The sequence below is a fragment of the Amblyraja radiata genome, chromosome 11 (assembly GCF_010909765.2).
Source record: "Amblyraja radiata isolate CabotCenter1 chromosome 11, sAmbRad1.1.pri, whole genome shotgun sequence".
NCBI lineage: Eukaryota > Metazoa > Chordata > Chondrichthyes > Rajiformes > Rajidae > Amblyraja > Amblyraja radiata.
The window spans coordinates 62,363,475-62,389,504 of record NC_045966.1 but is presented as its reverse complement, the minus strand read 5'-3'; the positions used below and the strand labels follow the sequence as shown (position 1 = coordinate 62,389,504).

Below are 26,030 nucleotides of genomic sequence, written 5' to 3'. Positions count from 1 at the left end.
TATATTTGGACTATTTAAACATAGTTACACCATATTTGGAGTAATTTGCAGAGATCTAGTGATAGTTATAGGATGAATGCGGAAAAGATTCACCAGGATGTTGCCTGGAATAGAGGGCTGTAAGTATATGCCGAGATTGGATAAGCTGCATTTATTCTCACAGCAACATGGCATGCTGAGGAGTCTAGAACGAGATGTTTAAGGTGAGGAAAAGTTGAAATGATATTTGAGGGGTCGGTATCTCACACAAAGGATTGTGGTTATCTGGAATGAACTGCCAGAGGAGGTGGTAGAGGGAGATACAATTCAACTATTTACAAGGCATTTGGATAGTTACTTAGATAGGAAAGGCATAGATTGATAGAGGCAAATGGGATTAGTGTAGGTAGAGATCGCCAATATGATCGGTGTGGAAAATGGCAGTGCTATACTTTTCTATTATTTTACCTATAAGCACAGGAAAGATAACATCAAAACTGATTCTCCATATTTATATCATCAACACTGTCAAACCACATGAATAAACAGGCCTGGTGTTTGCCAAAACACAAGAATCAGCGAATCTCTGAAAAATGTTCTGTATTTATTGATGGGTGGCACATCAAAAAAACTCTGACTTCCACAAACAATACACGTTTTTCAGAGGGTCTCTCTTGGCTGATGTCAACAGTGATCAGAAACCTAAAAGCAGCATATTCTATTCAACACTGATAAGGGCTATTAACCACTGTGTAATCACCATTCACCAAGAAGGGAGGTGATTAGAAAGTCTAACTTGTTTAGCTAATGAAGTGTACATCCTTTCAGTAAGGAGAAACCCTGAGTGGAGGTCCAATGGAAATTCCATTAAGCCATTTAAAAGTACAGAACCAGGAAGTGTTGATTAAATCTCTGGACGAGATGCAACATATTTAATTATGAATAAATGAATTAATGCATTAAAAAAAACTCTGTAATGTTGTGCGTTCCAGCAATAAAATTGCCTTTGACTAAAAAACAATGCTGGAGGAAATCTGTGGAAGGGTCTGACAGGGTCTGTGGAAGGGAATAGATAGATGATTTTCCAAGTCAGGACCCTTCTTCAGATTGATAGAGCAGAGGAGATATAGCTAGTTGAAAGAGGTGAGGGGTAGAGGTGGGGCAAGGGGGCTCATAAGGACGGATCAGTGGTACGGCAGTAGAGTTACTGCCTTACGGCGCTAGAGACCTGGGTTCAATCCTGACCATAGGTGCTGTCTCTATAGAGTTTGCAGGTTCTCCCTGTGACTGCGTGGGCTTTCTCTGGGTGTTCCGGTTTCCTCACACATTCCAAAGACGTGCAGGTCTGTAGGTTAATTGGCTTCTGTAAAAAAAATAGTCCCTAGTGTGTAGCATAAAATTAGTGTACGCGTGATTGCTGGTTGCACGGACTCTGTGGGCCAAAGGGCCTGTTTCCACGCAGTATCTCTAAACTAAACTAAAAAGCAAGCAAGTGGTGGGTGGATCCAGGTGAGGAGGGATTTATTGGCAGATGAGTCTGGTGTGGGAAAGAAAGGTGGGGAAAGTAACCAAGGCTGGAGGTAATTAGAGGGGAAGACAACCTTACTAAGTCAGTGTAAATGGAGATATTAGATATTATGGATCTTATTGAAACATATAAGATTAAGGGTCTGGACACGCTAGAGGCAGGAAACATGTTCCCGATGTTGGGGGAGTCCAGAACCAGGGGCCACAGTTTAAGAATAAGGGGTAAGCCATTTAGAACGGAGATGAGGAAACACTTTTTCACACCGAGAGTTGTGAGTCTGTGGAATTCTCTGCATCAGATAGATAGATAGATAGCCTTTATTGTCATTCAGACCGAAGTCTGAACAAAATTGCAGCAGTCATACATATAATACAATAAAACAACAATAAACACATATTAACATCCACCACAGTGAGTCCACCCCACATCTCCTCACTGTGATGGAGGCAAAAGTCTTAGGTCTGCAGTCTCTTCCCTCCTCTTCTCCCTCTGCGCTGAGGCGATACCCCCCGGGCGATGTTACAATCAGTCCCGCGGCTCAAACACCGCGGCCCGGGGTGGTTGAAGCTGCCGCCCACCAGTCCTGCAGACGCAGCCGCTGGCCCGCGGCCGAACCCCGGACTCAGGCCACCACCGCCAGAACACCGTCCCAGCCACCCTCACGTGAGTACCGTACCGTCTTCAGCCTCGGGCTGGGCCGCCCCGACATGGGCGCCGAACCTCCCCCGGGCCGGGCCGCCCCGACTTGGGCGTCGCTTCTCCCCCCGGCCGGGCTGCCCCGACTTGGGCGTCGCTTCTCCCTCTGGCCGGGCTGCCCCGACTTGGGCGTCGCTTCTCCCTCTGGCCGGGCTGCCCCGACTTGGGCGTCGCTTCTCCCTCTGGCTGGGCTGCCCCGACTTGGGCGTCGCTTCTCCCTCTGGCCGGGCTGCCCCGACTTGGGCGTCGCTTCTCCCTCTGGCCGGGCTGCCCCGACTTGGGCGTCGCTTCTCCCTCGGGCCGGGCCGCCCCGACAACCTCTCACGGGAGCACTGTTCCAGCCCTGAGCCAGACCGCCCTCACGGGAGCGAGCTCAGGGCGAGTCCTGACGGGCTCTGCCTCCGGAGCCTCGAGGTCGCCAGCTCCATTTAGGCCTCAGCGCAGGCAGAGGCAGAGAAGGGGAATACGACAAAAAAGTTGCATTCCCCCGCAGGGAGAGGCTGCAAACCCCGTTTCAACCCCACCCCCCCCCCAAAACACAAACTAAGAACCAAAAACTAGACTAACCAAATGAAATAAACAACACAAAAAACACAAACAAAACGGGACTGCCGATGAGCCGCTGCTGCCAGTGCAGCGCCGCCACTCCGGATGGTGGATGGTGGTGGAAGCCCGTTTTCTGGATACTTTCAAGACAGAGCTAGATAGGGCTCTTAAAGATAGCGAAGTCAGGGGATATGAGGAGAAGACAGGAACAGGGTACTGATTGTGGATGATCAGCCATGATCACATTGAATGGTGGTGCTGGCTCGAAGGGCCGAATGGCCTACTCCTGCACCTATTGTCTATTGTCTATATTCTATCCAGCTGTCCTGCAACTTCTTCTCCTCCATGTTTCTGTCCAGCTGCTGTGGACCATGTACCTTTGTAGATTGACACAAAATGCTGGAGGAGCTCAGCAGGACAGGCAGCATCTCTCGAGAGAAGGAATAGGTGATGTTTCGGGTGGTGATCCTTCTTCAGACTTCTGAAGAAGGGCCTCGGCCACAAAACGTCACCCATTCCCTCTCTCTAGAGATGCTGCATGTCTCGCTGAGTTACACCAGCATTTTGTGTCTATCTTTGGTTTAAACCAGCATCTGCAATTCCTCCTATACCTTTGCAGATTACAGTGCAGCAACCGTTGCAAACTATCTGGTGAACACCTAACACTGTTTCTAAATTATGTTAACCAGTCTTGCTTTTTATGAGAAATTCTCAAATCGCCCTTCATAATAAACACAAGAATTGTTATGATAATTAGTGCACCATGACGAGTCCAATCTAATATTTATGCACCACTGTTTGCTTTAAGTATTTTTCAGTTTCATCAGATTATAACTCTTGTAAATTACTTCCTTGCAGCTCCCAAAGTCGACAGGAGCAGGAAACCTACTTTAGATCAGCCAGGCAGTGAAAGAGATTCCCCTTCAATGGGTAAGTGGAATTTCCAAACAATTCTCTTAAATCTTGCTTCAGCTGCTTCAATCTAGGACTGCACTTCTGTTGCAATGCTGCTGAAGGTTTTTGATTCCATAGTCTCCACATTGAACTTTTAAACTGCTTTAACCATTCTACCTTGCCACCTCCCATTCATACATTTCTCTAATAAGGCGTTTGACTGCTTGTTCTAAAGCCAATGAGCTCAGTGTCATCTTTAATCTGATTAAACTGCTCCAAAGCACTACATTAAAGATGCTTCCTAAACCTGTCTATTTCAGTGTTGAAGCAGCAGCGGGAGATTTCCAAACGCATCATTCTGACTGATCAAATTTGGCTAATTGAGCAGCCAATATAATTAAGGCATAGTTGAGCAGAGTGGCCATTTTGGGAAAGAGGCTGTAGGGTGGGTAAATGTGAGGCTTTGGCTCTAGAGGCTTCAGTGAGGAGGCTGAACAAATGGGGTCGGGAGTTAAAGATACAGTCTGCTGTTTCTCGTGTGCAACTGTTGTGGTTTATTTCCTCTTAGTTTTCATGCAGTAATGATGGCAGGTGCAATGTTCCTCCTGCAGGATGTGGGAAGTCAGGGAAACCTCTGGTAACTATGATGACCACACCAGTGGGAAGTGTGTCCAGCTGCAGCTTCTTACATACCATGCTAGGGAACTAGATCTCCAGCTGGATGATCATCCAGGAGAATGAGAGCTTCATAGATTGGAGTTATAGTGAGATGGTCACGCTAAGTCCAGGACGAGAGTAGACAGGTGACCACATAAAAGGGAATGGGCAGAGAGTGTGGGAGAACCCTCTGGCTATTCATCTTGAAAACAGCCGCACCCTTTTAGATATAATTGAGGGGGAGGACACCAGTAGCTGTCAGGTCTGTGGCACTAAATGTAGTTAAATGTAGTGTTTGTGTTTTTTTAAGCTTGGTTTTAAATGTGTATATGTGGGGGGCGGGGGGGGGGGAAGGGGGAAACCGTTTTAAATCTCTTCCCTGTACGGGAGACCCGACCTTTTCCCTGTCGGGTCTCCGTTGTCGTTGGGGCCTAGCACCGCGGAGCGGCCTCCAGCCTGAACAACCCGGGGGCTCGGGAGTCTGCGGAGCTGTGGAGCTGCGGACTACTCACCATCGTGGGGCTGGCCGGCTCCGGAGCGTGGGGAGCGGTGGTGACTCGCTGCTGCGACTCGACTCCTGGGGCTCGGAGGCTCCAGCAACGCAGCCGCAGGTCCGGTGGACTGGGACATCGGGAGCTCGCGGGTCCGGGGGAGAGAGAGACCGCTTCCCGGAGCTCCCGCAACGCGACTTCTCCAGCCCGTGTCGCGGGGTTGGAACGACCTGGAGCGGGGTCATACATCACCCGGCACGGCTTCATGGCCGTGGGACTTACAGCGCCCGCCGGGGGCTCCGACCTTGTACTTTCAGACCGGGAGCGGGGCCGTAAATCGCCCCGCGCGGCCTAAAATGGCCGTGGGACTTAGCATCACCCGCCTGGGGCTTGGACATCGGGAGAGACATGGAGAGCAGGGGAGAGAAAAGACTTTGCCTCCATCACAGTGGGTTCACTGTGATGGATGTTTGTGTGAACTTAATTGTGTGTATGTCTGTAGGACATTGTCTTTGTTTGTATGGCTGTGGAAACAAAATTTCGTTTGAGTCTCACTGGGGCTCAAATGACAATAAATTGTATTGTATTGTAAGCTGGGCTCTGAGGCACAGCAGGAAAGGGAATGTCAGGCAGAGCCAAAGTGGGAAGAGGCTCATTAGGGGCGCAGACAGGAGATTCTGAAGCAGCAATCGAGACTCCATGATGACAGGATCAGGATGTCTCTGAGCGGCTGCATAAGATTCTCAAGGGGAGGGTGAGCAACCAGAAGTTGTTGTGCATATTGTTACAAATAGCCGAAGTAGGAAAAGGATGGGGTCCTACTAAATCAATATAGGGAGTTAGGCAAAAGGTTAAAAAGCAGGACTGCTACAGTAGGATCTCCAGATTACTCTCGGTGCCATGTGCCAGTGAGCGTAGGAAGAGAGAGATAGGGCAGATGAATGTGTGTGACAGTGGTTCAGATTTCTGCACTATTGCGATCTCTTCTGGGTCAGAGGTGACCTGTACAAACGGGATGGGTTGCACCTGAACTGGAGAGGAAGCGTCTTCAGACTGGTTTAGGGATATGGGAAACAAGAGATAAAGATGGTGATGTGGAGAGATAATCACAGAGGGGGAGAAGCGAGAAAGGATGTTGCAGAACTCTCATCGGAGAGAGGAGGAGAACTTCTTCAAAGTAGATGTACCTTGAGGAGATTTCGCAGTGGAGCAGACAAAATGTGGAAGAAGAAACTGCAGATGCTGGTTTAATCCGAAGATAGACACAAAAAGCTGGAGTAACTCAGTGGGACAGGCAGCATCTCACTTTCCAACAGGATCCCAAAACGTAGTAGATGCCCATTGATGCCATAATAAGAATTACAAATGTTATGCATACTGAATGTAGTTTGTGGTAATTTTCCTTTCTATGAACAAGCAGCATGAATATACAGTGAACTCTGAACTCCTGAATGCTGGGTAGTTCTCTAACATTATAATATCTACTTAGAATCATTGAGTTATACAGCATGGAAACAAGCCATTTAGCACATGCTGAACAAGATGTCTATCTGAGCTGATCCCATTTGCCTGTGCCTGGCCTATAAAACCTTGTTTGATATCTTGTGATCAGTAATTTGTATATCTTGTGGATTATTGATATATCTTATTTATGATTATATTTCAGTGAAGAAATCTCCATTTCCAGAAAAGGTAAGATAACATTTTATTCCACTCTTCATGAAAACACCTCAATTTGCCTCTCTTGCATGTTTGACATTGATGCGAAGCAGAGTAGTTACATTATCAAATTAATTTATGGTATGTTTAGCTTTTGTAAAGATAAATCAGAAGAGAATCCTTGCACTCGAGGAATCCTCTGAAATAAGGGATGGCCACTTGTTCTTCTTTTGCGTCCATCTTCCATGTTTCAAATGTTGACATCGCTGTCATCATCCGTCCTGAAAAGGGTGCAGGCTTGCAGTAACAATTAGCAGGAGCCATCACATTACAATAGATGATGGTGGTAGCAGAATTAGCTTGGGATACTTCCACTTTCTAGCCCTGCCATGTGGACACTTCTGCTATGGGCCATGGATGGTCACTATTCATTACTGTCAGAAAACCTCTCAGCAAATACCTAAACATTATATTATCCCAGTTTGATTTGCATAAAACATTAAAATGATGAAAATCATCTTTTTTTTAATTTTTTTTAAAAATATATTTTTATTAGAAGTAGACATATTATAAAGTATAGTTACATATTATAGTAAAAAAACTTTTCATATACATCAGTCATACATTATTAAAATGTTCAATTATCAATTACTTCTGCTTCTAGTGTTTTTATTTTTTATAGAAAGAGAGAGAAAAAGAGGGTAGAAAGTTACAAATTTAAAAAAAAATGAAAAACAGAGGAGGTGGAATGGGTTACCTGTAATACGTCAATGGAGATAGGTTCGTAGATTATAAAGTATAGCTTTTCATCTGATCCTGTTCAAGTTTCAGTTGGGTCCTCGTGCTGTGCCAATCTATCCCTTCAGATAGTTAATGAATGGAGCCCAGATTTTATCGAAAATATCTTGTTTGTCCATTAAGACAAGTCTAATTCTTTCTAAGTATAGGGTCTCTGACATTTCCGTAATCCACATATTAATTGTGGGGGTTGTAGGGCCTTTCCAAAATGTTAATATTAATTTTTTCCCAATTATTATACTGTAGTCGAGGAAATATCTTTGGTTTGCTGTGAGTGTTAAACTTTGTTCTGATATTCCAAGTATTATTAATTTTGTGTTTGGGTCCAGTTTTGTATTAATAACTTCTGAAGTTATTTCAAAAATATCAGTCCAGAAATGTTTAAGTTTTATACAGTTTGCAAACGTATGTGTTAAATTAGCCTCTAGATGTAGACATTTATCACAAATAGGAGAGATTTGTGGGAAGATTCAATTTAGTTTTATTTTAGAGTAGTGTAGTCTATGTAAGACCTTGAATTGTATTAAAGTATGTCTGGCATTTAATGAACATTGATGTATTTGTTGTAAACTTTCGTCCCACATATCTTTCGTTATAGGGTGACCTATTTCATTTTCCCATTTGTATCTATATGGTTCGGTCGGTGATACATCGTTGTTTAGTAGGGTGTTATAAATATAAGCTACTAGTTTTTCAGTATTAGGATGCTTGTTCAAACATTCATCAAGAATTTCTGATTCCCTACTCCTGTAGACTTGTGTATTAGATTTAACATAATCTCTAATTTGTAAATATCTGAAGAAATTATTTGAGTGCAGTCCATAATTCTGTTGTAACTCTTGAAATGAAAGAAAAGTGCCTTTCCCATAAAGATGTCCAATATTTTTGATTCCATAATTTTTCCATTGTGTGAAACCTTTGTCCATAAAGGATGGTTTGAATGAAGGATTATTTATAATGGGAAGGCATAGTGGTATATTATTCAATTTTAAATCTTTTTTTATTTGTTTCCAAATTCGTATTCCACTATGTATTATGGGGTTTTCTTTATAGGTTTTTTGTGCAGTTTTGTGGGGGCAAATATGATCGGACCTATTTCAAAAGGTAGACAGTCTTCCTTTTCCATCATTAACCAATCTGGTTGTCGATCCATTTCTTCCAGCCAGAAATTCATGTTTTTAATATGGACTGCCCAAAAATAAAATAAGAAATTTGACAAAGCCAAACCTCCATTTATCTTTGACTTACATAAATGTTTTTTACTTATTCTATGATTCTTCTAATCCCAGACAAAACTTGTAACAATGGAGTCGACTTTTTTGAAAAAAGTTTTTGGAATATATATCGGAATTAATTGAAATAGGTACAGCAGTTGCGGTAAAAAAATAATTTTTATAGCATTAATTCTCCCAAGCATAGAAATGGGGAGTGTTTTCCAGTATTGAATATTCTTATGTAGTTTATTCAGTAAGGGTGGGAAATTTAGTTTAAATAAAGAGGTATATGTCTTAGTTACATAGATTCCTAAGTATTTAAATTTATCTTTAACTATTTTAAAAGGGGATTGTTGTATTGTATGTAAATTGAATTTTGTTATTGGCATGATTTCGCTTTTATTCCAATTAATTCTATATCCTGAAAACTGACCAAATTGAGTTATTAGATTTAATAAGTTTGGAATGCTAGTTTCTAACTTGGTAATATATATTAGTACATCATCTGCATATAAGGAAATGTTATTCCTTGTGTCTCTAGTATTGTATCCATATATTCCTGGATGGTTTCTAACGCTTTCTGCTAGGGGTTCGATTGCAAGAGCAAATAATAGTGGGGATAGTGAACATCCTTGTCTACAGCCTCTAGAGAGATTAAATTTAGTTGATAACATTTTGTTTGTTAATATTCTAGCTGTTGGATTAGAATATAACAATTTAACCCATGTACAGTACTTCTCTCCTAGTTGAAATTTTTCCATCACCGAAAATAAATATGGCCATTCTACCTGGTCAAATGCTTTTTCAGCATCTAACGAAATAATTGCTAGATCTACATTAGGAATTCTATTGGAGTATATAATATTAAATAATCTTCTCAGATTATAAAATGAATAACGTTTTGGGATAAACCCTGTTTGGTTGGGATGTATTAATTTACTGATCACTAAGCTCAATCTATTAGATAACATTTTAGTTAATATTTTCTGATCAGTATTTAAGAGGGCAATAGCTCTGTATGAACCTGGGTCTTCAAGATCCTTGTCCGTTTTTGGTATGAGTATGATTGTAGATTCATTTAGAGTTTCTGGGAGTTTCTGTTGAGTGTAGGCGTATTTGTACAGTGTCTGTAGGCGTGGGGAAAGCAAATCATAATTGTTTTTATAAAATTCAGAATTTAGACCATCGGGTCCTGCAGCCTTTCCGTTTTTTAAAGATTTGATTGACTCTTCGATGTCTTTTATCGTAATTTCAGCCCCTAGTAATTCTCTCTCTTTCTGATCTAGACCCGCAAACTTACAATTCTGTAAAAAAAAATTCCATTCCCGTTGGTTGTTCTGTTATTTTAGATGAATACAATTTTTTGGTAATATTGTAGAAATCTATCATTAATATCTTTAGGCAATGTTAATGTTTCTCCCTTATCTGTTCTAATTTTGTATATTGTTTTTTCCCCATCCAATTTACGAAGTTGACGCGCTAATAGTTTTTGTGGTTTATCACCAAATTCAAAATTTAATTGTTTTGTATGTTGATAAAGTTTTATAACTTGGTCTGAATATATCTTGTTTAATTTATATTTCAGTATTGCAATTTTATTGTGTTTTATCGTGGATGGTGCTACTGCATTTTCTGTGTCTAATTGCTTAATTTCCATTTCCAGTTTCTGTTGTTTGGCCCTATTCTCTTTATTAATAAATGATTGGGAAGAAATTAATGCTCCTCGTACAAATGCTTGAAATGTTTCCCAAAGAAGGGAAGCAGAGATTTTAGGGCTATCGTTAGCTTCAAAAAACATTTTAATCTGTTTTATTAGGCATTCATTACATAACTTATCTTTTAAGATTTGGGGATTAAATCTCCATTGTGACTGTGTCTCTACCATTCCGTTTAGTTTGATCATAAATGTTAGTGGAGCGTGGTCTGAGATTATGATGTTATGATATTGCGAGTTATAGGTAAATGGGATAAGTTTTGAATCTACTAAAAAATAGTCTATCCTTGAGTAAGTTTTATGTACTGGTGAGTAAAATGAATATTCTCGGCCCGATGGATTTTCAATTCTCCAAACGTCCTTAATATTAGTAGTATTAATGTATGAGTTTAAAAATTCACTTGATCGAGATTTTAGTTTTCTTTGAGTTGATGATCTATCCAAACAAGCATCCAATGTACAATTTAAATCTCCACCGATTATTAAGTTTTGTTGTGTACATTCCGGGATATTGTTAAGAATTCTCTTAAAAAAACAGAGGGCTATCAAAATTTGGTCCATACACATTGAGGAGAGTCACCTTTTTAAAGTATAACTCCCCTATTATTACAATATATCTGCCTTCAGTGTCTATCGTTGATATATGTTTAAAGGGTATACCTTTACGAATTAATATTGCAACACCTCTAGATTTATGTGAGAATGAAGAGTGGTACGCTTTAGCAATCCATGTTGCTTTCAATCTGTGTTGTGCTTCCTTTGTAAGATGTGTCTCCTGGAGAAATATTATATCTGTTTTCAATGATTTTAAATGAGCTAACACTTTGCCTCTCTTGATATGTTCATTAATTCCCTTAACATTCCAACTACAGAATTTAATTCCCTCACCCCCAATTTTTATATTCATGTCTTGCATCTTGTGATTAAGTGGTAGAGCAGATGATTCAGCACACTCAACCCTACCTTATACTCGAACATCAGGTAGATGAATTTTAGGTCACGTCTGTTTTCCATCCGAACATATCTCCTTAAGTAAAATATGCAATTCCATTCCAAATACAAAATATAATATGATATAAAATAAAAAAAGTGATAGCAAATTGGATTAGTAAAGTGTGGAAAGTAAAAAGAAAAAGCAACTACAACTACAATTAGTGCAGTTAGTGATAGCCACCCTAATGTGGCTAAGCATCTATGGACTTCCGTAGCTTTTGGTTAATAAAAATACTAGCTCCGTACTTTCCTTGAAAGGAAAATTTCCAATTCGATGCAAACAATTTGTGGGGGGAAAAGAAATAATGATTATATTCCATTAATTATATAATTAGTAGTCTCAAATTGAAATGTTAGTTTTGTATAATATAAACATTTATAAAAGAATAATCAAAAACAAAAACATCAGAGAGAGAGCCACCATACATTTTTCATTGTAAAATATCTGAATCACACTTTACTTATGTTTCATATTTTTAGTTAATTCTTAAATAATCTATTATATATCCGTTGCAGGATATTTACCCAATTCTTATTGCGAATTTTAGGCAACTCTTAAATATAATAGTTTAAAGTTTAGAGTTTAGAGTTCCATATCTTCTCTGCGAGATAGCAGTATCCAGGTAGGTGTTGAGTGTTGAATATTTTTCAATCTTCGATCTTGTCCTCGATGTTCTTGGCAAATTCAAATGCTTCTGTGTGCTTGATGAAGAAGTGTTCCTTATTTTCGTAACTAACCCTTAGTGTTGCGGGGTATAACAGTCCATATCTCAAATTCTTTATGTTCTTCAGTATTCTTCTTGTTTCCGTGAACAATGCTCTTTTCTTAGCAACTTCCACAGGGTAATCTCTGAATACGCTAATCTTGTCTCCTTCATATACAAGATTTCTGCTTTTGACAATTTTCCTCATCATGTCATCCAATACATGGTCATATTGGACCTTTACTATCATTATTCTTGGAGGGTCGCCCACCTTTGGGGGACGTCTCGGCACTCTGTGCGCTGGGGCAAGTAATGGCGCCTGGTCCAGGTTCAAAATTGTTTTCAGTACATCTGCAGCAAATTCACGGGGGTCACGAGTCCCCTCTCTGCCTTCCTGGATGCCCACGATTCTTATGTTCTGACGCCTCTGTCGTCCCTCCAAGTCTGTACATTTTTCGGTTATTTGACGCAATAACTTTGATAGGCGTTGGTTCTCAGTGATGAGTTGTTTTGTAGTTGTGGTGCTTGTCTCAGCAAGTTCCTCAAGTTCTTTTACAATCATCTTAATGGTGAAAGAGTGTTGAGTTATTTTATACTGCCTCAGCATTTAAAAATGTGAATGTTATTTTCTATTCTGGTAAGGTAAAATTGGATGTGATTTCAGCCATTCATACTCTTACATAAGGATAAGTGCAACAAAGCCTTAAATTGGTGCATACTGACACACTTCCTCAGTCAGCATCCTCACCAATTTTGGTATCTTTCGCAAACTTAATAAACAACATCTACATTTATATCCAAATCATTTATGTGTGTGTGTGTATATACAGTGGCGGACTGGCCAGGGTGTCAGCTTGCCCGATGGCAAGTGGGCCCCTGACGAAGTGGGCCCCCTATATCAAGTGGGCCCCTGATGAAGTAGGCCCCCTTTGTCTCCTGGCAACCAATATTTTTAGACCCAGTCCGCTACTGTGTACATATATCACAAACAACAGAAACCTCATAACAGATCCCTGTGGAACTCCACTGGTCACAGGCCTCCAGCTAGAATAACACTTCCATCACAACCCTCTATCTTCAATGAGTAAGCCAGTTCTAAATCCAAACGAACATCATTGTGGATCCCACGCATCTTAATCTTCTGTATTAGCCGACCATGAATCAATACCATATTCAAATCCATATAGACTACATACACTGCCTTATCAATCACCTTTATCACCTCCTCAAAGAACTCAATCAAGCACACGAGACCCGCCACAGGCAAAGCCATGCTGACTGTCCCTAATTAGCCCTTTCTCTTCCAAATAGGAGTAAACATTCTTTCGTAATGTCCTTTCTTAAACAAAGAAACAACATTGGCACTCTCCAGTCCTCTGAGACCTTGCCTGTGGTTTAGGAACATCTTTGTCAAGGACACAGTAATCTCTCTTGTCTCTCTCATAGGATAGATTCCATCAGGTCCTTGATATTTACCCATGGTAATGCTCTTCAAATGTCCCAACATCATCTCCTTCTCAATTACAGATTGCCCTGGAATATTAGTATTCCCCACACTGACCTCTGTTCTCCATATCATTATCCTTGATGAATTAAGATGCAAAGTATTCATGTGGCATCTTACCAATATCCTCTGGCCATTCCTTGGCAAACAGGCATCCCCTTTGGGATACTGTTCAGGTAGATGACTGTTCAAGGAAGAGAAGCAGCAGCCAGGTCTGTGGCATCAGGCCTGGCTCTGAGGCACAGCGTGGGTGAAGTCAGGCAGAGTGATAGGAGGCTTAATAATTAGGGGGATAGACAGGACATTCTGTGGCAGCAAATGGGACTCCAGGATGGTCTGTTGCCTCCCTGGTTCCAGGGTTGAGGATGTATCGGAGCGGCTGCAGAACAATCTTAAGGGGGAGAGAGAGCAGCCAGGGATCAATGTGCACTCCAGTCTGCAAAGACTGAGCCATCCTCCATTATCCACCCCCTCCTTGCTGCCCAACATCAGTCTGGCCACTTCCCCATCACTAACAATAGAAATTGAGGAAGTCCAAAAGCTATTAGGAGACAGAAAAGCCGGAAATCTCCAGGACCGGACAATGTTTCCCCCTCTATTCTCAGGCACAACTGGCACCAGTCTACACAGACATTTTCAATCAGTCCCTGTAACTACACTGTCCATGCCTGCTTCAAAGTCGCCACCATTGTTCCTGCGCCCAAAAATCCAAGGATTACTGGTCATAATGACTACAGGCCTGTCGCACTGGCCTCTGTAATTATGAAAAACATCGAAAGACATGCTGGCCCACCTGAAAAATTATTCTCCCTTGAATTTCCCCATCAGGGGGCAAGGAAAGAGAAACACAAAAGAAGGGAGAAGACATTTTGAGCAATATTTAACATGACATTTTCTGCTAGGTAAATTTCAGTCATGCATCACTTCATGTATTAAATATTTAATTACAGGTATTTATGTTAACATCAACATTTTTTTTGTTTCTGCAGCTTTGCCAGCAGCCACCCAGGTAAGCAATATTTCAGATATATCTTTTTACCCTGACTACTTCTTCCCTTCTCCATCTGAACGTGGACATAAAAGGTCCACATGAACCTGATAGTCCAGATTCAGTCCATGGCCTTGGTTCATGAGTTCCCTAAGAAGAGATTTCCATCCTTTCGTTTTACCTGGGAACTCATTTTACCTGGGAACTCTGGGCAAAGGAAAGGTAATTCCACCAGGTTATTTGCCAATCATTTCATTTCATTTCTGTGAAAGAGAACATTAATCTTCCACAAGTTTCTTCAAGGTGAAATGTTACAAGGGACAGCAGGGATGTAGAATTGATCTAACAAATCAGATTAGAGATGATATTGAATGGTGCCATGGATCTGAGGGGTCAAGTGGTCCATTCCTGTTTTTAATTCATATGTTTGTATCTATACGTGTATGATCTGCATGAGTTTTGGTCATCCTGCTATTTGAAGGATGTCATTGAGTTGGAAAGAGTGCAGATAAGATGTACGAAGATGTTGCCAGTACACAAGGGATTGAGCAATAGGGAAAGATTGGGCAAGCTAGGAATTTATTACTTGGAACGCAGGAGGCGAAGAGGTAATCATAGAGATGTATAATATCATGAGGGGAATAGATAGGGAAGATGCATGGAATCGTTTACCTAGTATTGGGGAATCAAGAACCAGTGGTCATAGGTTTAAGATGAGAGGGGAAAGATTTAATAGGAATCTTTCACACAGAGGGTAGTGGGCATATGGAATGAGCTGTCAAAGGTGGTAGAATGGATAGAAAAGGTTTAGTGGGATATGGGCCAAATGTGGGCAAATGGGACTAGTGCAGATGGAGCATCCTGATTGGCATGGATGAGCTGGGTTGAAGGGCATGGTACTGTGGTGTATGACTCTGCCTTTAAAGATATCTAGCCACAAGCTGATGTCCTGGATGTCTCGATGTCCTGAGACTATTGAAGATCAGAAGTCTTGATTACAACATCATTATTGTGAAAGAATGCTGATGCACCAACTACAATCTTATTATCCATTTAACACACTAATGATGGCTGTATCACCTGATCGTGTAATTCAACTGTGAAGCTATGGGACATATTGGCCTTCATCAGTCAGAGTATTGAGTATAGAAGTTGGGATGTTATGTTGCATTGGTCCAAGACGTTGGTGAGGCTGCATTTGGAATAATCTAGATAGACATACTGCTGAAGTAACTCAGTGTGAGGCAACATATCTGGAGAAATATGATGGGTGATGTTTCGGATAAAAACCTTTCTTCAGACTGGAAGTAGAGGATGGGAGACTGGAGGTAGGAAAAGGCCAGAACAAATCAGGGGTAGCAACAGATGACCAAGGAAGGGTGGAGCCCATTGTTGGCTGGGGAAGAGGTGATAACGAAGGGATACATGGATGCGAACAGTGGAGATTGATACAAAATGCTGGAGTAACTCAGCAAGACAAGCAGCATCTTTGGATAGAATGAATGGTTGACATTTCGGGTCGAGACCCTTCTTCAGACTGCGTTAGGGGAAAGGGAGAGAGAGATATAGAAGGGTAAGGTGTGAAAACGAGAAATTAAAGAGGACAAAGCTCAAGGAAAATGTAGAATAGATCATTGTTAGCTGGGGAAAATTGACAACGAGGCATACAAAGATAACATTTAGGACAGTCAAACTAGTCGGTGAACTAGGATGGGGGAGGGATGGCGAGAGAGAGAGAAAACAAGGATTACTTGAAGTTAGAGAAATCAATAGTGATACTGCTGGATTGTCAGCTGCCCTAGCAAAATATGAGGTGTTGTTCCTCCAATTTGTATCTGGCCTCACTGACAGTGGAGGAAGCCTAAGATTGAGAGGTCAGTATGGGAATAGGAGGGAGAGTGAAGTAACCAGGAGATCATGTAGGTCTAGGCAAACTGAGCGAAGGTGTTCAGCGATATGAATGCCGAGCCTGCGCTTGGTCTCACCGAAATATAGGAGTCCACACCTGGATACCATATGGTAGATGAGTTTGGAGGAGGTGAAAGTAAACCTCTGCCTCACCTGAAAGGACTGTGGGGTTCCTTGGATGGAGTCGGAAGGAGATGGTATAGGGACAGGTGGTGCATCTCCTGTGATTGCAGGGGAAAGTACCTGGGGAGGGGGTGGTTTGGGTGGGAAGGGATGAGTTAACCAGGGAGTTGCAGAGGAACCGGTCCCTGCCAACAGCAGAAAAGGATAGAGATGGAAAGATGTAGTTAGTGGTGGGATCCCTTTGGAGGTGGCAAAAATGTCAGTATGATGTGTTGTATGCGAAGGCTGATGGGGTGGAAGGTAAGGACTAGGGGGACTATCCATGTTGTGACTAGGGGGAGGGGGAGCTAGAGCTGAGCTGTGTGATATTGAGGAGACCCAATGTGCGGGCCACATCTATGATAGAAGATTGGAACCCCCGTTCCCTCCAGAATGAGGATATCTCAGATGTCCTGGTATGGAACACCTCATCTTGGGCGCAGATGTGACATAGACGGAGGAATTGGGAGTAGGGGATAGAATCTTTACAGGAAGCAGGGTGGGAAGAAGTGTGGTTTAGATAGTTGTGGGAGTCAGTAGGTTTATTATAGATGTCAGCCGATAGTCTATCTCCTGCGATGAAGACTGTGAGATCAAGAAAGGGGAGGGAGGTGTTGGAGATGGTCCAAGTAAATTTGAGAGCAGGATGGAAACTTCATTGATGGTGAAGTTAATGAAGTCCATAAGTTCTGGATTGGTGCAGGAGGTAGCACCGATGCTGTCATCACTCTAAGGAAGATAGAGTTCGGGGATAGGGCCAGTGTACACCTGGAACAGGGATTGTTCAACTTACTATACAAAGATGCAGGCATAGCTGGGGCCCACGCGGGTGCCCATAGCTACACCTTGGACTTGGAGGAAATGGAAGGAGTCGAAGGAGAAGTTGTTAAGGGTGAGGATCATTTCCTCTAGGTGGAGTAGAGTAATACTAGAGGGAAAATGGATGGTTCTGCGGTACTTGATTGCAACCTGCTACTACTCAAAGTTCCCATTCATCAGAAGTATGAAAGACCTGAAGGCATCAACAATCTCTACAGCTGTACGGATCCTGATTACTAAGCAAGGGATACCTCAGAAGATGACTTGTGACACAAGATCCGACTACAGGTTGCTCCTCACCACCCCATCCCTGCACTGTCTGAGGGGGACACAGGTCTGTAGCGAGAGAGGTCCAGACAGTGAAGAAAATGCTCATCAAATAGATGAAGGAAGATCACAACAATGCCTTGTTATCACACCGAGCATCACCATGAGAGCTGACATGAAGCCACCAGCAGAGCTACTGAATGGCAGTAAGTACAAAACAACCCTGCCAAGCAAAATACATCCTTCACAAGTGCAGGCGGAAGTATGACAACGACTGACTGATGAACAAACTGAAGTACTTCAACAGACATGCTTAAACATTGCCAGAACTGCTGAGAGGACAGCACGTTTATTCCCAGGATCCAGTCCTGAAAACATGGACACCTGCAAGTATTGTTGGAAGAGCTGAGACTCCCAGATTATACATCATTGAGGTGGAGACTGGGAAGCAGTTTAGAAGAAACAGGGGCCACATCCGACCAACACCTGACCTGGTAAACCAGAGATGTTTGCCATCAACACCCACAACACCTGCAACCACATTGACAACATGGAGCATAACACCAACATCGCCACAAAACACACAATCTTTGATGTAACCAGATGTCAAAACAATGCAGTTAAAAGATGCTGAACACAGAATAATGGCATGAATATCAGATCTACAAGAAGCCGAAAGAACAAAACCACCAGCCAGATACTGTGATGCTGGCATGCCCTTAAAAGTATCATAGAGAAAATTCAGTATCTGCCTGTTCCCGTTAAATTGAAGGGCAAGACAGGTTGTAGTAAGGAGACTGGATGGTGAGAAAAATTAAGGCTCTGGTCAGGAAAAAGCAGGTATGGGTTAGGTATAGGCATCTAGGATCAAGTGTGTCCCTGGAGGAGGGGTTTGAGGAGCACACTGAAGATGGATACCAGGAGAGTAGATAGCCCTGGCAGATAAGACTAAGCAGAATCCAAAGAGGTTTTATTAATAGATTAAGAGAAAAAGGGTAACTGGAGAGAGAATATGGACCTTCAGAAATAAAAATCTGTGCATGGAGCCACAGGAGATTGGCAAGGTCCTCAATGAATATTTCTCTAAGGAACTTGAGAATGAGAAAGTTAATGAGCCTTCTTGTTACTGTTAAGGTAGTGTTGGATGTCCTAATATCTGATCATATATATATATATATATATATATAGACACAATAGACAATAGGTGCAGGAGTAGGCCGTTTGGCCCTTTGAGCCAGTACCGTCATTCACTGTGATCATGGCTGATCATCCACAATCAGTACCCCGTTCCTGCCTCCTCCCTATATCCCTTGACATTTCCTTTAAGAGCTCTATCTAAGTCTCTCTTGAAAGCATCCAGAGAATTGGCCTGCATGCCTTCTGCGACAGAATTCCACAGATTCACAACTCTCTGGGTGAAAATGTTTTTCCTCATCTCCGTTCTAAATGGCTTACCCCTTATTCTTAAACTGTGGCCTTTGGTCTGGACTCCCCCAACATCGGGAACATGTTTCCTGCCTCTAGCGTGTCCAATGCCTTAATTATCTTATATGTCTCAATGAGATGCCCTCTCATCCTTCTAAACTCCAGAGTGTACAAGCTCAGCTGCTCCATTCTTTCAGCATATGACAGTCCCGCCATCCCGGGAATTAGCCTTGTAAACCTACTCTGCACTCCCTCAATAGCAAGAATGTCCTTCCTCAAATTAGGGGACCAAAAATGCACACAATACTCCAGGTGTGGTCTCAGTAGGGCCCTGTACAACTGCAGAAGGAACTCTTTGCTCCTATACTCAACTCCTCTTGTTATAAAGGCCAACATGCCATTCGCTTTCTTCACTGCCTGCTGTACCTGCATGCTTACTTTCATAGACTGATGAACAAGGACCCCCAGATCCCGTTGTGCTTCCTCTTTTCCCAACTTGACGCCATTTAGATAGTAATCTGCCTTCCTGTTTTTGATACCAAAGTGGACAATCTCACATTTATCCACATTAAACCTCATCTGCCATGCATCTGCCCACTCCCCCAACCTGGCCAAGTCGCACTGCATTCTCATAGCATCCTCCTCACAGTTCACACTGCCACCCAGCTTTGTGTCATCTGCAAATTTGCTAATGTTACTATGAATCCATTCATCCAAATCATTGATGTACTGTATGTTGTAAATAGCTGTGGTCCCAGCACTGAGCCTTGTGGTACCCCACTAGTCACTGCCTGCCATTCTGAAAGGGACCCATTAATCCCTACTTTTTGTTTCTTGTCTGCCAACCAATTTTCTATCTGTCAGCACTTTACCCCCAATACCATGTGCCCACATTTTGCCCACTAATCTCCTATGTGGGACGTTTACCAAATGCTTTCTGAAAGTCTAGGTACACTACATCCACTGGCACTCCCTTGTCCATTTTCCTAGTTACATCCTCAAAGAATTTCAGAAGATTAGTCAAGCATGATTTCCCCTTCGTAAATCCATGCTGACTCGGACCGATCCTGTTACTGCTATCCAAATGAACTGTCATATGCTGAGAGAATGGAGCGGCCGGGCTTGTACACTCTGGAGTTTAGGAAGATGAGAGGGGATCTTATTGAAACATATAAGGGTTTGGACAAGCTAGAGGCAGGAAACATGGTCCTGATGTTGGGGGAGTCCAGAACCAGGGGCCACTGTTTAAGAATAAGGGATAAGTCATTTAGAACGGAGATGAGGAAACACTTTTTTTCCACAGAGAGTTGTGAGTCTGTGGAATTCTCTGCCTCAGAGGGCAGTGGAGGCCGGTTCTCTGGAATACATTCAAGAGAGTGGGCTCTTAAAGATAGCGGAGTCAGGGGATATGGGGAGAAGGAAGGAACAGGGTACTTGGGGATGATCAGCCATGATCACATTGAATGGTGTTGCTGGCTTTAAGGGCCGAATGGCCTATTCCTGCACCTATTTCTATGTTTCTATGACCTCTGGAATTCCACGCCTGCATTTGGCCCATATCCCTCAACCTGTACAATCTATGTCTGTACAGTCTTAAACACTGCAATAGTACTTACGTCAGCTTCCTCCTCTGGCAGCTCCTTCCATACACCCACCACCCTTTGTGTAAAACAAAAGTTACCTTTCAGGATCTTATTAAATCTTTCACCGCTCACCTTAAACCTATGTCTTCTGGTTCTCGATTTCCCCTACTCTGGGCAAAACTCTGTGTGTTTACCTCTCATGATTTGGTACACATTTGTTCTTGCACATCTTTTGGAACTATGTAATTTAGTCTTTATTGTCTCTTCCATTCTGCCACAGTGTATCACCTAACACTTTTGTCATTAAAATGTTGCATGCCATTTGACCACCCATTCACCGAGCTGATGTATATACTCTTGAAGCCTTTTGCTATTCTCCTTACAGGTAACCACATATCCAAGTTTGATGTTGTGTTAAGATTTTGAAGTTTTATCGATAGGTATTTTGTTAATTGTCAAATACCACATCTTGTTAAACTTGTGGCCCTAACACTGACCACTGGAGAACACCCCCGTCTGTTACCATCCAGTTAGAAATATAACTATTTTCTATGACTCATTGTTTTATGCAAATAAGCCAATTTTTTAAGCTTCCTGTCGGTGACCCATTTATTCTGTGGGCCTCAGTTTCACTAACCAAACCTTTCTGTGGAAATTTCCTATACATTTTCTGCAGATCCACAGAGTGGATATCTACTGAATTCTTTTCATTTACCTTCCCTGTTACTTCATCAACTAATCTTCTTATGAAATGTCTAGTCTAAAAGCCCTGGTTTCTATTAACATTCTTTTTAACAGGTTTTCACTGACTCCTTTTCCCTTCAGCATCAGTATTTGGTTCTTTATATCTATCTTCCTTCAATCTGTATTGTGGACAGGGAATCTTCGAATTGTACGGCACAGAAACAGGCCTTCAACTTACCATGTCCATGCTGATCTTTTTGCTCATCTACAATAATCCCATTTCCCCTCATTAGGACTCAATTCATCTATATCTTGCCTCTTTAAGTACCTGTCTAAATGCCTCTTATACCTTTGTAATTGGATCTGCTTCCACTAACTCTTTTGGCAGCATTAACCACTCTCTGTATTAAAAGAAAACCTAAAAAAAGTAAAATCCTCTTTAAAACTACTTTAATTTACCTTAAAACGATGCTGTATTTTTTTTTAACCCTACTATAGAAAATGATTTTGACTTTCTAGCCCATAATCTATATTTATATAGATATCTATAATCTATGTCTCTCATAATCTTACACACTTTTACAAGTCACACTGCTAACTCCTTTGTTGCAGGAGAAACAAACCCATCTTATCCAATCTTCCATGTTTAAAGTTCTCCAATCCAGACATCCTGAATCTCTTCTCAACCCTCTACAATGTAAATATATCTTTCCCATAGACCAGAACTGCACATAATACTCGGGTGTGGATGAAAAGATTTGTAAATTGTAATATAACGTATATTTTATGTTTCCACCAATAAAGCCAGGCAAACCATTCTGCCTTCTTGACCACCCTATTTGAATAGGTTTTCACTTTCAGGAAATTATGGACTTGGACCCCTAATGCTCTCTCTTCATCAAGATCCTTACTATCCTACCATTGATTGTATGTGTTCCATTCCTATTTCATTTATCAAAATGCAACACCATGCCCTTGTCATGTAGGATAGAACAGTGCAGCACAGGAATGGATTCTTCAGCCCACAATATCTGTTTCCAACATGATGCCAAAACCAACTCGTATCTGTCTGCACATAACGCATATACCTCCATTCATTGCTAATCACAAAGTCTCTTAAATGCCTATATCGTATCTGCCTCCAACAGCACTCTCGGGTGTGTTCTGGGCATTCACCTGCTTCTTTGTAAAAAACCTTGCTCCATACATCTCCTTTAAACTTTGTCCCTCTCACTTTAAAGCTATGCCATCCAGTATTTTATATTTCCATCTTGGGAAAAAGGTTCTTTTTTTTTATTTTAAATTTTTTAATTTATTTTTTATTAGAAGTACATTAAGTTGCAGTAATACACACCACATATATCTCATTACATTTGTTGTACCCCTTCATTTTTGAACTTTAAAAAAGATAGAAATAAAAGAAGTAAGGAAAGTGAGAAAGAGTCGTGAAGGTGCAGGGAAGTGTTGGGAAAAGAAAGCCCATTTGAAAAGGAGTTAGAGAAGAAAGTTAAGAAATAGACCCTAGAAAAGAAAGAAAGAAAGAAAGAAAGAAAGAAAGAAAGAGTAACAATCACTCTATTATTTAAAAAAACTCCGCAAAAAGGGATATACCAACCATATTTTCACCCCCCATTACCAGATCCTGGCACCATTTATTTTTTAAATTACTATTGCACCTTATGCTTGTAATAAGTCCATAAATGCAGACCACGTCTTTTGGAAGTGGTCTGCTTTGCCTGCTAGGAGGAGTCTCATCTCTTCCAGATGTAATGTTTTGAACATGTTTGAAATCCACATTTTTATTGTTGGTATAGGAGCATTTTTCCAGAATTTGAGTATAAGCTTTTTTCCCATTATTAGCCCGTAATTAAGTAAATTCTTTTGAAAAACGTTTAGTTCAGGGCTACCTTCCGTTATTCCAAAAATAATCCATTCTGCTTTTGGTATGAGTTTTATTTTAAATAGTTTTGTGAAGATTTCAAATATTTCGTTCCAGAATTTTTGGATTTTTATACAAAAAACAAAAGAGTGCGCTATGAGACTTACATTTATCACAAATGGGTGAGACGTTAGGGAAACGTTTATTTATTTTTGTTTTTGTCTAGTATAGTCTATGTAATGTTTTGAATTGAATTAGAGTATGTCGTACGTTGATCGAGCATTTATGCACATATAGTAAGTGTTTATCCCAGCTCCCTTTTGAAATTTTTATAGCTAGTTCTTGTTCCCAGTCTCTGCTAATATCATCAGTTGTAGGTATTTCTATATTTAAAATAGTGTTGTATAAGTATGATATTAGGTTTGCTGATTCGGCCTTTGTCTTCATTGCTTCGCCCAGTAAGTCTGGAGGCATGTTATACAATACAATACAATACAATTCAATTTATTGTCATTTGGACCCCTTGAGGTCCAAACGAAATGCCGTTTCTGCAGCCATACATTACAAACAAATAGACCCAAGACACAACATAATTTACATAAACATCCATCACATTGCTGTGATGGAAGGCCAAAAAACCTTCTCTCTCCACTGCACTCTCCCCCCCGATGTCAGAGTCAAAGTCAAAGTCAAAGCCCCCGGCGGGCGATGGCGATTGTCCCGTGGCCATTAAGCCACGCCGGGTAATGCAAGGTCGCACACCGGGTCTTGGTGTTAGAGCCCCCGGCGCGCGCTCGCAGTCCCGCAGCCATTCCAAGCCGCGCGGGGCGGTGGTGTAAGGCCCCGCTCCAGGTGCTCTTCAACCCCGCAACTCGGGCGGGAGAAGTCGCCGCTGCGGAAGCCCCGAAAAGCGGTCTCCCTCCAGGGACCCGCGGGCTCCCGGTGCCGCCCGCCAAACCCGCAGTTGCAGCCACCGAATCTCCGGGGGTCGGGCCGCAGCAGCGTCCACCACAGCTCCACCCGCTCTGGACTCGGCCAGCTCCGCGACGGTGAGGTGAGTAGTCGGCACCACAGCCCCCGGTCTTCCTGTTGGAGGCCGCTCCTCGTTGCAGCCCCAACGACAACGGAGACCCGACAAAGAAAAGGTCGGGTCTCCCGTGCAGGGAGAGATTTAAAAGTTACCCCCAACCCCCCCCACACCACCCCCACCCCCCCACACACATACCCCAACAAAAATAACAAAAACTACATAAAAACATAGACATAAAATAATAAAAACGCAGACGGACTGCAGAGGCCGCTGCTCATAGTCTTTTGTGTATTTTTTCAGATAGTCACACAATTGAAGATATTTAAAATATTGATTATTTCTCAAATTATATTTCAGTTGTAATTGTTGAAATTATAATTTTCCGAATTCATACAAGTCTCCGAGCATTTTGATTCCTATTCTTTCCCATTGTGTAAATGATTTATCTATAGTAGAAGATTTAAACGACGGATTATTGACTATTGGCATTAAAAGAGATAGATTTCTTAATTTTAGATTCTGTTTTATTTGTTTCCAAGTTCTAATTGCGCTAAGTATGATTGGATTTCTATTGTAATTTTTGTTATTCAGATTCATTGGTGAAAGGGCAGTCCTCTCTCTCCATTACAATCCAGTCCACCTGCTGGGCAGAATTGTCCAGCAGGTGAATCATATTTTTAATATTTACTGCCCAATTATTGTACATAAAGTTAGGGAGCACTAGACCACCCAGCTCTTTGGGTTTACTAAGGTGTGTTCTTTGTATTCTGTGGAATTTATAGTCCCATATAAAATTTGTAATGTCTGAGTCTAGTTTTTTGAAAATCTTTTTTGGAAGATATATAGGTATTGATTGAAATAGATATAGGATTTGTGGTAGAAAGATCATTTTTATAGCATTTATTCGACCTATTAAAGACATATGGAGCGTTTTCCAGAATTTGATTAGACTATTTAGTTTCTTAAGTAAGGGACTATAATTGGCATTAAACATAGCATGATAGTTTCTAGTAATTTCAATTCCCAAATATTTAAATTTTTCTGTGGCTATTTTAAAGGGGAATTTTAAGAGATGTGTTGAGTCTTTCTGTTTTATCGACATAATTTCACTTTTGTTCCAGTTTATTCTGTATCCTGAGAAAGATCCAAAGTCCTCAATTAGATTTAATATGTTTGGTATACTAATTTGGGGTTTTGTGATGTACAGTAGTACATCGTCTGCATATAAAGATATTATGTTATTTGAATATTTTGTATCATAACCGTAAATACCCGGGTGTGTTCGGATTTTTTCAGCTAAAGGTTCAATTACCAGAGCAAATAACAGCGGTGATAGTGAGCATCCTTGTCTATTGCCCCTTGATAATTGGAATTTTGTAGATAGTATATTATTAGTTAATATTCTAGCCGTAGGTTTGTTATATAATAATTTTATCCATGCGATGAAGTTCTCTCCCATTTGAAATGTTTGCAATACTTTAATCATATAATCCCATACTACTTGATCAAATGCTTTTTCTGCGTCCAATGAAATGATTGATAACTCTTGTTCTTGAGGTTTGTGTGAATGCATTGTGTTAATAAGACGTCTCAGATGATTAAATGAGTGTCTCTTGGGTATAAATCCCGTTTGATCCTCGTTTATTAATTTACTAACATATTTACTTAGTCTTCTAGCTAGTGTTTTCGCTAATATTTTTTGATCCATATTTAACAATGCAATAGCTCTGTATGAACCTGGTTCTTCTATGTCTTTATCTTTTTTAAGTATTAATGTAATCGTTGATTCTGCTAGTGTTTCAGGTAGGATTTGTTCTTTAAAAGCGTATGTATACATTTTCTGTAAACGTGGTGTAACTTTGTCGTAAAAACATTTATAAAATTCGTTACTGAATCCGTCTGGTCCTG

The 26,030-nt window shown here is 41.3% G+C and overlaps 1 protein-coding gene and 1 long non-coding RNA gene across 4 annotated transcripts in view; one reads left to right on the top strand and one right to left on the bottom strand.

Moving 5' to 3' along the window:
- The window catches only part of lcp2 (lymphocyte cytosolic protein 2), a 168,338-nt gene that overhangs the window by 100,591 nt on the left and 41,717 nt on the right, over positions 1 to 26,030 (top strand). For both annotated transcript variants that reach the window (XM_033030013.1, XM_033030012.1), the window contains exons 10-12: positions 3,608 to 3,679; positions 6,458 to 6,483; positions 14,367 to 14,386. In XM_033030013.1, the coding sequence (XP_032885904.1) occupies positions 3,608 to 3,679; positions 6,458 to 6,483; positions 14,367 to 14,386 (118 nt within the window). The remainder of the gene's footprint in view (positions 1 to 3,607; positions 3,680 to 6,457; positions 6,484 to 14,366; positions 14,387 to 26,030) is intronic.
- LOC116978693 overlaps positions 14,302 to 26,030 on the bottom strand; it is a 34,103-nt gene continuing 22,374 nt past the window's right edge. For both annotated transcript variants that reach the window (XR_004413503.1, XR_004413502.1), the window contains exon 2: positions 14,302 to 14,572. This is a non-coding gene — a long non-coding RNA (uncharacterized LOC116978693). The remainder of the gene's footprint in view (positions 14,573 to 26,030) is intronic.